The sequence below is a fragment of the Belonocnema kinseyi genome, chromosome 2, assembly GCF_010883055.1.
Source record: "Belonocnema kinseyi isolate 2016_QV_RU_SX_M_011 chromosome 2, B_treatae_v1, whole genome shotgun sequence".
Classification (NCBI taxonomy): domain Eukaryota; kingdom Metazoa; phylum Arthropoda; class Insecta; order Hymenoptera; family Cynipidae; genus Belonocnema; species Belonocnema kinseyi.
Window position 1 is genome coordinate 121,543,169 of NC_046658.1, and position 14,651 is coordinate 121,557,819.

General features: G+C 36.9%; 1 protein-coding gene across 1 annotated transcript in view; it reads left to right on the top strand.

Moving 5' to 3' along the window:
* The first annotated feature begins 627 nt into the window (after window positions 1-627).
* LOC117182282 overlaps window positions 628-14,651 on the top strand; it is a 37,837-nt gene continuing 23,813 nt past the window's right edge. The window contains exons 1-2 of the mRNA XM_033375406.1: window positions 628-936; window positions 14,049-14,336. Of these exons, the coding sequence (XP_033231297.1) occupies window positions 14,136-14,336 (201 nt within the window). The 5' untranslated portion in view covers window positions 628-936; window positions 14,049-14,135. The remainder of the gene's footprint in view (window positions 937-14,048; window positions 14,337-14,651) is intronic.

The following is a 14,651-nucleotide window of genomic DNA, read 5'->3' on the forward strand; positions in this document are numbered from 1 at the left end:
ACCTCAGAGTATATGCTAAAGATTTTTAAGGCTCTGAGAAGCTCTGAGAAATTCTCCGCAGGCACTCAGGTGGATATATTTAATGGCTCAGATAGCTCGTTTAAATGCTTTGAAGGCTTTAATATGTCCTTTCCGAAATTGAAATGAAAATACGCTCATAAATAACAAGCAGAGAGGCTTAAATTGAAATAAGAATTCGTTTATAAATAACAAACAGAGGCCCTGTATTGCGGCAGTACGGGTGGCAAGGTGGTGGTAAAGGAGAAGCGTTGATTCGTATTATCGACTTTGAATTTCAATTCGATTATTATTCACAATAGTGATCCAAAAATACTTGCGCATGCTTGAACTGTGCGGCGCTCATTGGCTCTAGTTCGCGTACGTATTTAAAAATCAAGTACAGACGCGCACCGTAGCCAATGAACATCACTCAAATCCAAGCAAGCGCAGATCAAGGCAGCTCCATTGGGATCATTAATTTCAAGAAAAGACGTGTGACGTTCCATTACTGACTAACTCACAGTGACTCACGGATTCTGCTGTCGCACGCGTGTAGCTAACAAAGAACGTGTAATCGTGAATTTTTTTTCAATATTTTCCAATGTTGTCTAACCCACTGACGCCTCGTGTCACACGCATATAGCAATCAAATCGAGTATTGTGACAATCGAAATCGACAATATCGTTCAAAGATTTTATATAAAGGATAATTGATATGTTTTGCGTCATAATACCTAAAAATATATCGAATGTCTAGCTGAATCAGGTTAGGTGTGAAACCTATCCTTGTTTAGCAATAGAAATATAGACATGATAGCTAAATTTTCTAGATACTGTACCTATATTTTGCTTGCAAGAAAATCTGTTCAATACAGCTAACTATTTAGGAAGACGAAATCCAGTGTTACTTTCTAGCTGGGATAGCTAGAATTCTAGGTAAGAATCCTAAACATTTTTTTCAGTGTATGGTTTTCGGCGAAAGTTGACGTCAGAGAGAAAGGTGTTTCATAAAAAGCAGATAGATTATAAAAAAATCTACAACTTTTGTATCAGTGATTTTTTCACATAACTTCAAAATGTCCGAGAAAAATGCGAAAACCCGTGTTTTCTTTTTTTTTTCGTTTTTTATTTTTGATTTCCGCAAAAATAATTTTATTTTGACGAAACTCAATAAAAGTATGCCTTTTTATGTTCTCAATATTCAAAAATTTTTTAGATGGAAAAATCAAATGGTTTCCGACTTAATCATTTGTTCCGGTCCGAAACACTTTTTTAAAAGTTTTTGTTAAATTTATAGCTGGATAAATAATTTTCAATGAAACTATTTAGAATTTAAGATTTTGTTTCTAAAAATATTTCATTTCTCAAAATTTTTACACTATGAATGCTTACAATATAATGTACATATAAAAAATAAATAAATGAACAATACTAGCTAGTCTGGGGTTTTTGGCAACATTTCAAATTGATATTCATGGTACGAATTTTCAGTGTACTGTATTTCTTCCTGATCTTCATAAGTTTCTTCGATTTCTTCGAAGCTTCTTCATTTCTTCGAACCTTCTGAAACCAGGTGCAATAGTTAATAATAGTTTCATTGAAAATGGCTCATACATCTATAAATTTAACAAAAATTTAAAAACCAATTGATTCAAAGGCAAACAAAAACGTGAAAATTCGTTTTTTTCCTTATTCATCTGAAGCTTCATTATTCGACTTGAATGTTGATAGCGTTAATATTCAAAAATGAAGCTTCTGGTCAAATAATAAAATGCAGTTTTTCTCGTATTTTTTCCGTCAAATAGAATGGAGTCAGTTTCTTAAGATATTTTACAATTTAAACAAATTATCAATATTTAGTGAAAAATTGATTGTTGCAAAAGTAACTTTTCGAGTTTTTCAATTTTTGAGCATGTTTTCTAATAGGGACTATATATATTTTTTCATTTAATCAGAAAGTATATGTGAAAACAAAAAAATTGAGCCGTGAAAGAACTCTGTACGATGATTTTCTGAAGGACAAAAATCATTTGAATAAAGTGTTTCAGACCGGAGCAAATGATTATCTCTGAAACCAATTGATTTTTCCATCTAAAAAAATTTGTGAATATTGAGGACATAAAAAAGTATACTTTTATTGAGTTTCTTAAAAATAACATTATTTTTGCGGAAATGAAAAATAAAAATTGGAAAAAAAGAAAACATGGTTTTTCGCATTTTTCTCGGACATTTTGAGGTTATGTGAAAAAGTCACTAAGACACAAGTTTTAGATTTTTTTATAATCCATAATGTTTGTTTGAAACACTTTTTTCTCTGACGTCAACTTTTGCTGAAAATCCCAATAACAAATTCACCGCTTTACCCCTCCACCCTTCCCCTCCCTATCAAACCCGCTATACCCTGCTCACGCATTTTTTTACGTTGATTATGAGCCACTTTATCATTTCCAATTGTCCAAGTGCGTTAACAATTTCTTTTGCCTCAAAATAAGTTAATTCGCCAGGACTATTGTGAGTTATTTTCGTCCGGTACAATTTCCGGAATCATAGTATTTTTCCTACTATCGTTTACTTTCTCTACTGGATTGGCCATTGTCAGAATAACTTTAATTATCCCAGATCTTAAACGCATTCGATTTTATCTATTCTTTCTTTTATTTGTACCTTTTACCGACTAGCTCAGAGATTTTTATGGCTGATTAAAAACCGTCACGTTCACTTAAGTGAGCGTCTCGGTTTTTACTACTGGGGGATGCACGTGGCCTGACCACGTAGCGGAAGTAATCACTGAGGGCGGGAAAGCTTGGGGTTGCTTGACTTACGTCACTCACTGCGATTTCACGCGCCAATTTCTGTGACTGATGCCGCTTTCTTTTATTTTGTACAATTTTCGTACTATTTTTGTCTAGTTTTTTCCTACTAGTTACGTTTATTCTTATGTTTTTTTTTCAAAATTCATTTTCATTTTTACCTATCCCTACTTGTCATTTTTAATTTAATTCATTTTTTTAAACCCCTCACTTATCCAATCTTGGTACAAGGAGTACAGATAAGGCGTTTTTCTCAGGGTAGTTTATGATTTTATTTTGTTAAAGGTGGCAGAGATTGCGAACACGCGAAGTATACCAAATATTTTAACGGAGATCTATAACAGTCTGCCCGTACTTTTTCAGTCTAAATTCCATAGCTATCCGCACTTTTTTTCTAAAAAATCAATAAAAATTTTTTAACCTTTAGCTGGCCTACTGGGGTCGTTGGCGTCAGGACCCTTTTCAATTCGAATCATGAATTCAAATATGATCATTCAAATATGAATTTTTTTAACTAATAAAATATTGATTCTTTTGCAAGTCACATAATACATTCTATTGAATGATAGTTACTGATCGCCTGTGATTTTTTCTTACTAAAAAAACAACGCTGTTTACTCAGAAACATTAATTAAGTGGTTGGGGTCAGAGACGCCCCAGTGTGTCAGCTATGATTGTGGCCAGGCGTAGGCCAGCTAAGGGTTAAACAACCAAAATTTTAACAAAAATCTTTTAAAGCAACATTTTTTACCTGACAATCACCAAAATTTACGTCTTTTACATCTGATAATTCCTATGATGGTATACATGCATTGTTCATTTTTTCTTTTTTATTTCATCATTAAAATGACTGCTGTTCTCGGCTTAGGACATTTGTGGTGATTGTGGGTTTTTCAAAAAGCACGAACCGGGCGGGCGAAGCGGAAAGCGGGCAAGCGATGATAAGTGGCACCCGGGTGATAAAGCCAAGGAACCGGAAGAGCAGCTGTGTTGGTCCTCTAGTGATGGAGTGGAGATCCTGGAGGTAATCCTGGAGGATAATGTGGCGTCGTCGTGAGTAACCAAGGGATGTGGAACGTAACGTTCGGATTGCCGACTCAATTGATGGACAAAGAGCACCAGGCTGGGTTCTCGGTGCCCAGGTTTTGGGTATTAGGACTAGGAAGTGGTGTTCTCCCCTCTTCTAGTCCTGAATTCGCAGGGTCATATCATTGTGGGGTGATATTAACTTTGTTATAAGGGTCTTACAGCAGATAGGCCGTGCGAAGGCGCTAATTCCTTAGGTAAACGTGCCCAGGTAGTAATATTCAGATTGCAGAAAAATATAGCTGCACTGCTCGGATTTTTACAAAATTATAGAAAAATATTTTTAGATATATATACTTTCAAAGAATGTAAAAAAATCGATTGTTCAAAACTATCAAAGTGGATTGTACCCTTCATGGGTAACGAGACCGCTGATGAGATAACAAGAGCCATTGCTGCCCTTTCAACGACGGCTTTAGGAGAGCACTTTATGGGAAATGTTCGCGAGATTTCGCTGATTGGTCAGTATTATCTGGCCCTATGGAAGGACTAGCGGCTCGCGAACTAAATATTTTATTTTACAGGAACCTTTGAACGTTTGTTCCTTTCCAGGATCACGTGCAGTCTTCTTCACCAAATTCCTGCACAGGAACCGTCAAAATTCATTGTAAATTCTCGTGTGCAGGTTTGTGTACAAAAATATTTGCATGATCCTCAGGTGTTGAATATAGATTGCATCAAATAATATGAAAAATGAAGTACTATTCACTTAGATTTGTTAAATTTTTAGGATATCAAGCAAGTAGTCATGTGGTATGAAAGGAAACGCTTGCTCGTAGTCACTGTATGTCATTTACAAGTTTCTTTGATGTTTACCGTGAACTGCTTCTTACTTAGGGGTGGTATTTGGTGGTAGCATTAAGGAGAATAATCTTCAGGCAACACTGAAATGCCGTCTATTCCTACAGAGTGATATGGAACTATCTCTTAGGGTGAAGGTGTTTAATTATTAAGTTATGATTAAATTCAAATGTACGACGAATGGTTCTTAAAACCGAGATATTTTGTTTTGCGTTACGGTTCACCATGCCCGTTTCTCTCTTTGCTCGGGCTACGAGCTATGACTGTTCACAAATAATCGCTTTAAACTAAACAAAGATAAAATTCTTAATATGAGATCTTAAATACTAAAAAGGTCCCTACCAGAGCCTGGTTTGACATGAGAACGATGACTTTGTCCTTATCAGGCCTAAGTTTATCGTCGGTCTCTGAGCTGAACTCACGTCGAAGAGCTTTTCCAAATGATTATAAAGAATCCAGTTCTTTGTTAACGCAATCAAGAACAAAGAATCCAGTTCTTTGTTACCGTAGTTAAGAGAATTATCGATCTATGTGTTACCGTATTAGAGAACATCAATAAGTTGTGTGTTACCGCTTTTTGATAAAATAATCGATTTATTTAATTTTCCTGTGAGCTTAGTGCGTTGAAACCCATTCAAGTCCACAAGATATATGATAATATCACGCCCTTGAAGCTCAAGTAAACCCGCTAGCTTACAAGGTACCTTGTGGATATCAATTATTGTTGAAAGTTTTATTCTCTGTCTCTTTTAAACATAATGTGATTTTAGTTCTCAAAAAGTGTTAAACTCATTCATTCATTTTGAACACCAAGACCAGTTTCAACTAGTGTGATTTAACATTTTTTGGTCATTTGGGCCGGATAAAGTGATCAGTTTTTAAAATGAAAGTGAGCCACATTGGCCATCATCCTACATGTATTTAATCGCGAGTGCGGTGAGTAACTTAATGAGTGTTGGTGCCCCAAACGTTTCCTCTAACCGAAGCGAGACCCGTCGGAGCGCAATAAATAAGGTATAGCATAAGTTATCTCTAAATAACGATGAGTTCAAAATCGCGATGCGTCAGATAAGATCATCTAATCGGAAGCGTCCACTAGAGAAGCCCTATATTAAAGAGAATTTATTGGAAGCTTCTCGAGAAGTATACTTAGAAGCCCTTGAAAAATAAGTTATCTTCTGGAAAGAATTCAGAAAGACACACAATCTCCGTCAATCCAAACCGGATCTCTAGCCGCTAATTTTCCATCAATCATAAGTTATGGGCCGCGCTTTCCTAACTTGAATCTTCCAATTTTTGATGGTTCTCCCTCCGAGTGGCTTTAATTTCAAGATCTTTTTGACTCCTTAGTGTTTTCCAATACTAATCTAACCCCTGTATGGAAATTACACTATCTCAAACCAGGCTTAAAGGAGAATACTTCCTATCTCCTAAAAATTACAGCTTTAATTACAGATAATTTCCAAAAGTCTTGGGATTCCCTCATTTCTTTCTATGAGAATAAAGGCTTGTTCTTAAACGCAGATCTAAATTTCTTTATGACGGCTAAACGAGTGACAAAAGAATCCGCATGTGGAGATGGAAAATCTCTATACTACGAATACCCAAATCTACAGATCCTTGGAAACGCTTGGTCGCCCTGTTGATACTTGGGGTGATATCCTAGTGTTCATAACGTTTCAACGTTTAGATTCTGATTCCATAAAAGCATGGGATCATCATCTGGAATCCTCAGAGGATCCTCCGTCATGGAAACTGTTTAATGAGTTATGAATGTCGAGATTACGAATTTTGCAAGTTAGAGAAACCTCGGAGGACTTTACCTAAATCTCATTAGCAAACAGCAAAAGGTCACTTTGCCTCAAGTACACAAGCTTCTAAGGAGGCTTCGAATGTTTCAAAAACTATTTCCAGCGTCTATGATGACTAGATTTTTACTATGCCGCAAGTTTTTACAGCATCCTTTATGTTCTTTGGTAAAGATGTCCTTCTCGAAAAATATTTTGTCAACGCAGGATTCATACTCTTCAGGTACCTGTACAAGAAATTGTGCACTACATCCGGACTTGGAAATTTCCATTTGCTTACCCTTCTCAAAACCGCTTTGCTTTACACTCAGTTCACGATAGAACCTTCTTCCATCTGCCTAAAAGGTTCGATTTTGTTACATCTGAAGAGTAATATATTATTAATGAAAGAAATTCTATTTCACAACATTTAGTAGTAACTATCATTGTATTTATCAATTCTTATGAATAAAAGTACTGTTTTGACTTTTTTTAAACCCATTAGGTTTTTTTTGGTAGAATATAGTTATTGTGATAAGAATCAATTCACTGTTTAAACTTCTTTTATTTATAAGGTTAGACGTCATTCAGAAAATACGTGATATATTTTCAGGAACTTTTGCCACCCCCCCCCCCTGCGTGATGCTTTTTCCATTGGTCTTAACAAATTCGACGTTACTGGCAAAAAGCTTTACAAATTCACTCCCTCCCCATCATAAAATTCTTGCTTCACTGACAAAAAATGTGTCTAAATTATCAAATTTTATCTCGGCAATTACGCAATATTTATTCATGTCTTTGATCCAAATTTAAAAAGTACGATTTTTAATTAATTTTATGAATTTTAACAATTTTTGGGAATACTTTTCTAGATTTGACATTTAGTTGAACCTGTAAGATTTCACAAATTATAATTATGACGTCAAACTTTCTAAATTTTCAAAAGGGTTTTCTATATGAACGTCGTAGATATATGTTTCCGCATAGATATTCACCTTTGAAATGAAGCATGCCTTTTATTACGACCTGTACAGTTGTATCCAAACCAGACGATCTTCCCGTTTAGTTTTCAGGCATGATGCATTCTTCATTTTACATAATAATGTAACGACGAAATCAGTACAAAGAATGCATTCAAACATACCGAAATTGCAACAGCTTCTAGGGTTTTTTCATAAAGAAATTGTGACAAAATTAAGACCACCTCTTTATCGGCGTTTCTTCCAAGTGTAGAGATTTTGTTTAAAAAAAATTTATTTCAATGCGCATGACAAAATTTGTTGACAAAATCACTTCGTGCGCAGAAAAAACCGGGGTTTCGAAACGTTGCAGGCAATCGTTCAAGCAGGCTAATAGTCACCTGATTACACCAAAATAAGGTAAACTTACCGTCGTTACAGGCCAGTAATGTGCTGCCTCTAGCAGAGTCCGACGGAGATATCTGTGACTACTACTAAAAGTTTACCTTAGTTTGTAATGCTGCCTCTCGCGTTTACCCTTCTTGACCAATTACCCGCAACATTTCGTACCCTCAGTTGTTTTTGTAATGCCAAGCCCTCGGCTACCCAGATAACACTGTGATCTGACATTCACGTCATAAACAGGGAATCAACTGGTGCAATATTTTGCATCAGTTGATTCCCACTAATGATATTTCATTAGTGGCATTTACCTCACGTTACAGGAAACAACTACTTTTGCGAAACAGAGCATTATTTATGATTACAGAAAAACTGAAGGAACTAAATGTTGCAGGTAAACGGTCAAGCAGTCTCAAGGCGATGTGGGTAAACAAAGCTGAGGTGAACTTTCCGTCGTGAATTGCAGATATTTCCGGTGGTCTCCGCTGAAGGCTGCACGTTACAGACCAGTAACCACTGAAAGTTTACATTAGTTTCGGGTAATCAGCTGACTCTTACCCTGCTTGAATCATTACCTGTAAGTTTAGTTCCTCAGTTTTTTGTGCAATATTGCTATGAGTAATACTTCCTCTATGATAATAACCAGGACATATTTAAATAAACTTTCATGGTTGCTTTGTGCATTTTTATTGACACAACTTCATAACCCTTAATATAATTATTAAGTTTTTAACCGTAAACGGATTAATTTTTTATTTGTACCATTCAAGTTGTCATCCAGTTCCGAATTATTATTTAAAGCATGCATAAGAAGATGCGCATTTAATGCTGTTATTTTGTTTAGAAAGTTGTAATATTAAATATTTTTTCTCGTTTGCATGTAATAATTACTCAAAATTCGACATCTGTCTTCAGATGAAAGTTATAATAACTAAATCCAACTTCAAGTCAAGAAATAATTTAAATTATCCACAAGGAAATAAGTTTTAATTTTTGAGAAATATAAATCCAACTTTTCATAAAGCCTAATATTTGTAATTTTATATTTTGAATTATTACATCGACCTAACTGATTTCTACAATCATATAAATGACATTAAAAAAGCGCAATTAAGATTTACCCCACCAATTCGTCTAACAAATATGTGATATAATTCCGAATAACTAAACAGATAGCGGGTATATAATGAGTCATTTGGTAGATTCTTAATCAACTACACACGGAAATTCACTATAAGCAGTTTCATTTAGTAAGAGAAAATGAAGATTATTTTTGGTTTCTTGCTCCTAAGCTTAGCGGTTTTGCCCAATTTTGTTGGTAAATATAATAATATTTATAACTGTACGTGCATTTTCAATTACAGTAAATTTATAGTCTGTTCGAAATCGTTCACATTTTTTTTTAAAGTTTACAATATTGATGAGTATAATATCTTTGTTAAATATATCAAAATTTAAAATAGAAACTAGTGTACAATTTAGAAGCAAATAGTTAAATCTGTAATTGTTTTTCACGTTTGGCTTTGATGGAATTCAAAGCAAAAAGTTTTGCACCTTCCGGTTTTTCTTCATATTATTAGTATGATAATTGACGATCATTTTGAGACCAAAATTAAAAAAAAAATGTTAAAATAAAAATTGAAAGCATTTCAATTTAAACATTGTACAATAATTGATTTACATGAGGATTATGAATGTGTTCAAAATTAAACGATTTACAGGTTTGAACGTTTAAAATTGAACTTTTTCAATTTCAATTAATCTAATTCGAAAATGTAAGTAAGTGAAAAAATTTAAACGTCCGTTCGAAATTTAATAAACTATTTTAAACTTTCGAATAATTTCTTATTATTAGATTCATAATTAAACGTTTTTATTAAATTTTAAATTCTTTTTAAATATTTCTTCAGCCCATTGTAAAATATTAAATTTGTAACCCATTCAATTTGAAGTGTTTTAATATAAAAAAGGATCAAATATTAAAAACTAAAAAATTTTGAACAAAATTGTTTGAAATAGAAAACATTGACTTATTAAAATTTTAAAGTTGTTGGAATTGTGTTTTCTTTCAGAATTATCCAGAAATGGCCAACCAATTCATCCGGCTCCCTTTAGACCAAATGTCCATTTCTTCCAAACTCCTGATAACAGAGCTGTATATGTAGGTCACCTTACAATGCATTCCCGTGGAATATATTCAGTAGGAGTAAAATCGGGATTTATCATTGGAATGATCTATCCAGATGAAAAGAAATCTCTGTATCCGCTGCTAAAATGCAATGATTCAGTTAATGATTGCATAAGGGTCAAAGTACGTTTAACCAACATGTTGGATGTAATTCCAATAACTACAGGGGAAGAAAACAGTTTCAGATTTTTTCATTCTTTCGAGGACGAAACACAAATTTATCCAGCAGAGCTTAGACCTAGAGTGTAGGGTACAGCCCAAAAAATGTTGCGTACTTAACATATATAACATTGTCATATATTTTTTAGGCTCGTAAAGTAATGTTAGCTTCTCAAAGTTCTTAAAATAATAAACGAGGCGTATGATATGGCATATCAAATATTTACAAAGTAATCTTTATCAAATTATAGAAATGTTAGTATGAAATGTATATCATATATTAAATGGTATCTTTAAGAAAAATCATGAAGTTTCTGATTAAATCTCGTGTTATAACAAATATTCTTGACTCATTTAATTAGTATTAAAAGAACTATAGCAATCATTAAAAGACATGACGTTGGTAAAAACATATTCAACAAAACAAATATTTTAGACAAATTAGCTTTATGGCCTCCAATTCGTCTCACAGATACATAAAATATTCCGAATGACAAAAGAAATAGCAAATACCATCAACGGGTTTAATCGGCGCACATGTGGTGGAAGGCTGTGCACCCTGTATTCTGTTTTAGAATGCGATATTGCTTCTTCTAGGGTTTTCAATTAAAGTTTCACATTTTTTAGTTATTAACCTCTGTGTTTCTTACGTAAAAGAAAAAAAAACCTTATTGAGAAATTCCGAATCAAAAGGGTTTGCCACTTTTACTCAAATACACCGCTTGCCTCCAATTTACGGTATATGACGAAAAATTGTCTAGAGTATTCATTAATTATACATTGTTAACGAAATTCACTAAACGTTATTATTATTACATCATTAAGCCATTTCCCTTTCGGGGTAGGCGTGACTCGCTCGGTAGGGGAAAGGAGTAGTGTGTGGAAGGGATAGAGATTTTCCAGATTGATCCAGAATTCTCGTGCTATTTAAGTAAATAACACGTTCGTTCCGCAACACTGCTCCGACCCAGGTTGCTGATCAATCTCTCTAGCAATCACCGCAAGCGAAGAACCTCACGAAGTCGTTATGTAAGGTTCCCCACTTGGGTCCATTAGTAGCCAAGGTCTGTGTTTCAGGTGTCATTCACTCCACTGACACTCTTTTTATTAACTATTCGCAGCCATACTTTCCTGTCCTGGCATACTTCTCTAGCTTCTTTTATGTCCATGCATTTTTTTATGCAGGCTCTCGTGTTTCTGTGACTTCTTATGTCTCTTCTAACTAGGGTCTCATTCACACATTCTAACCATTCTTTCCGCGGTCTACCTCTGGGCACGCTGCCATTTACTTTACCTTGATACACTTGTTTCGTTAGTCGTTCATTTGGCATTCTCTGAACATGCCCGAACCATCTTAACCGATTTCTTTCCCATGTGTCTACTAGCGTCTCTTCTGCACCACATTCTTTTACTTCTCTAGGATCGCTATCAACCGGCGCGTAGCATGCTATAATAAATAGTCTTCTGATTCCTACTTTCATTCTAGCCCACAGCAGTCTGGGAGACACGAAAACATGGTCTCCGATATGCTGCTTTGCTCTTTCATTCAAAATCAGACCTACTCCTTGTTTGCCATGTGATTCACAGTTTACTCCTGACCATATTTCAAATCTGCCTTTCAACACGCCGTCTTTTATCTCTTCAGTTTCGCATCCCTTTTTCTTTGTTTCAGGCACACATAAAATATCTAGTTTCTTCACGTCCATAGTTTCACCCAATTCTTTTACCTTGAGATCATTTACTCCCCTAGCATTCCAAACACCCAGTCTCCATTCGTCGCCTGAAACATGACCTTTAGATTTTCCGTGCGCATGCCTTTTGTCATTAAAAGTTCCAGTCCTTTCCGAGGCTATTTTGAAGTTTGTATTATTCATTGTTTAGATTATACGCCCAACTAACACCTTTATGTAATAAGTTTATTTTCTGAGTCGAAATCATGTTAAAGTTAAGTATCAAATCGTCATATGGTGGAGATTGTAGTTCTAACGTCAGTCAGCCCCACCAAAAACTTCAGTTAATAAGGGAGGGTTGGGAGAGGGGGGAGGTAGAACTGGAACCGAGAGAGTGGTTTCCTTTATTAAGAAAAAAAGTTGTTACTGATATTATCAAGGTGACAGTAGCCAGAGAAAACTTGTAAATCAGGGGAAAGACATGGAAATGTTAGGGATTTAAAAAAATTGAAAAGGTGCGTGAATTACTCTAAAAAGAACTTTATGTAACGATCAAGTATAATCAGGGCTGCTACACAGTCACTTTCAGTCACTTTTTTAGATAAAATCTGTAAAATCACTTTAAAAAAACGAAAAGATCACTTTATAGTGACTCTTCGTTCACTAAATGATCTCATGAGCTAACCACGGGAATTATCTGGGACCCGCAAAGCGACCAAGAAACAGCCCTCCATCGGTATGATGGCCTCCGAACGGGTATTCATTGAGTTTCTCGCTGAATGCGACCAACCTTCTAAGCCATGGATGTAGAGTGATCGTACCTATGACACTCTGGCACCTAGCGGTTACGAAGGTGTCCTAACGGCCTCTCGAGGACACCGTGCGACCTCCCCGAGTAATGTATCATACGTTTGCATGCGGGGCTCTGCAGAGGCGCACCTTTTATTTCCCTAAATACTCGTGGAAACCAAAATGTTTCACGCAAATCTAAATATGAAAAAAATAGGGGAAAGGGAGGTGGCGCAGGGGGGAAAGGCGTTGGGTCCTAAAGGGTCTAACATAACTCTTTCCTCCCAATCTGTCTCTCCGGCAAGCCAAACTCCGACGGCGGCTGTGCCCTCGACTCTTTCCGGAGCTGGGGGACTGACAATCCCTCTGAATAAGGCTATGGAAACGGGACGGGCCAATCAGTCCCCCAACTAGAAGAAACGCATCAACGGTTCCCTGAAAAGAAGACTGAAGAGGCAAGCGCAGTGGGCTAGTAGAACAGCTGTGGTACCTGGAACATCGGCGACCACAACGCCGATAACCAGCACTGAGGCTCAGAAGCTAGGAAGGGGCTCTGAGGGCACCCCAACGGGGGGTTAAGCCTGTAAAGAGGCACTACGCGGTCCAGCAGCCAACGAATAGGGAGTCGTTGGGGGTTGGACTGACAGCCGCTCAGAGGACTGACCCCCTGACGGTGGTGGTGACGGATATGAGCTACCCGGACTCGCTGCTCACTACAGAGTAGTTTGGGCTCTTCAGGGAGGCTACCTGGAGGGCGCTCGATAGAGTGTCCCCAGATCAATGGCCAAAATTCAAGACCTCCTTGTGCAGGGGGAGGGGTCTTTGTATTTGTGGCAGTTGACCAAGTGGCAGCTGGCTAAAGCTTGGCTACACAAGGCAGTGGTCAAAACAAGGTCTTGGGAAGGCGCATCTCTTAAGGTGGGTGGAGTTGAGTTGCTTCAGAGGATGGTTAAGGCTACTTAACTACTTAACTGCGTAGTTGTCAGGGAAACTGGTGGACCCATCTGTGGTCCTCCGTCGGCTGGAGGGATTCAACCCCTCACTTAAGACAGCGTCCTGGCGGATCGTCAAGCACTATAGGCGTCAGGAAGAGGACAAAGCTGGAGGTATCAGAATCTAGTTATGCGAATCCCTGAATCCCAGATGAGGCCTCTTGCGATCCACAACAACAGGCCCTTCTACCACTTTTGACAGATCAACTTTAAAGTTACCAGCCAGGGACCTAAATGAGTGCTCCCGGTCTAATCATTACCCAAATTAACTTGTATCACAACGAAGGCGCCTCTGCAGTTTTGCAGAGTGGCATGCCTGCGAGGAATACAGGTATCTCACTAATTGAGGAACCATGTTCAGTTTAAGATACCATCAGGGGTTTAGAGGGCTGGTTTTTGTTACAGGGACCCCAAGGCGGCCAATACAAGGGCTTGCATACTGGCGAAGGGAGTCAACGTCGTCCCGCTGCTTGAGCTATGTTCTAGATACTGATGGTGATAGTCACGGATCTTAAAAGAATAGGAAGGTTAGTCATGGGATCGGCTTACTTTCCATATGACAGAGATACCAATGCACCAATGGAGGTACGTACACTGCTAGAATACTGCAAGGTAAGGGGTCTTCCTCTTCTGCTGGAGAGCGATGCTAACTCCCAGATACATTGTGGGGCAGCACGGACATCAATTCACAAGGTATTGACCTACTGGTATACCTAATCACCACTGATTTAGATATTCTTAATACGGGGAACACCTCGACTTTTCGTAAGGTCAGAAATCCGAGAAGAACGGACTGAGGTCAGTTTGTCACGGACATAACAAGTACATTTTCAGGGGTGACCAGGTCAATTATAGACGTGTATACCCTGGAGAAGAAGGCCGAGATTTTTACGAAAGCTATCAAATCTACGAGGGTAGTTCAATAAGTCCTTAGAATGAAGTATAAAAACAATTTTTTTGGGGTAATTTTTTTTTTATTTTTCAACATAATCTCCTTGGAGCTCTATA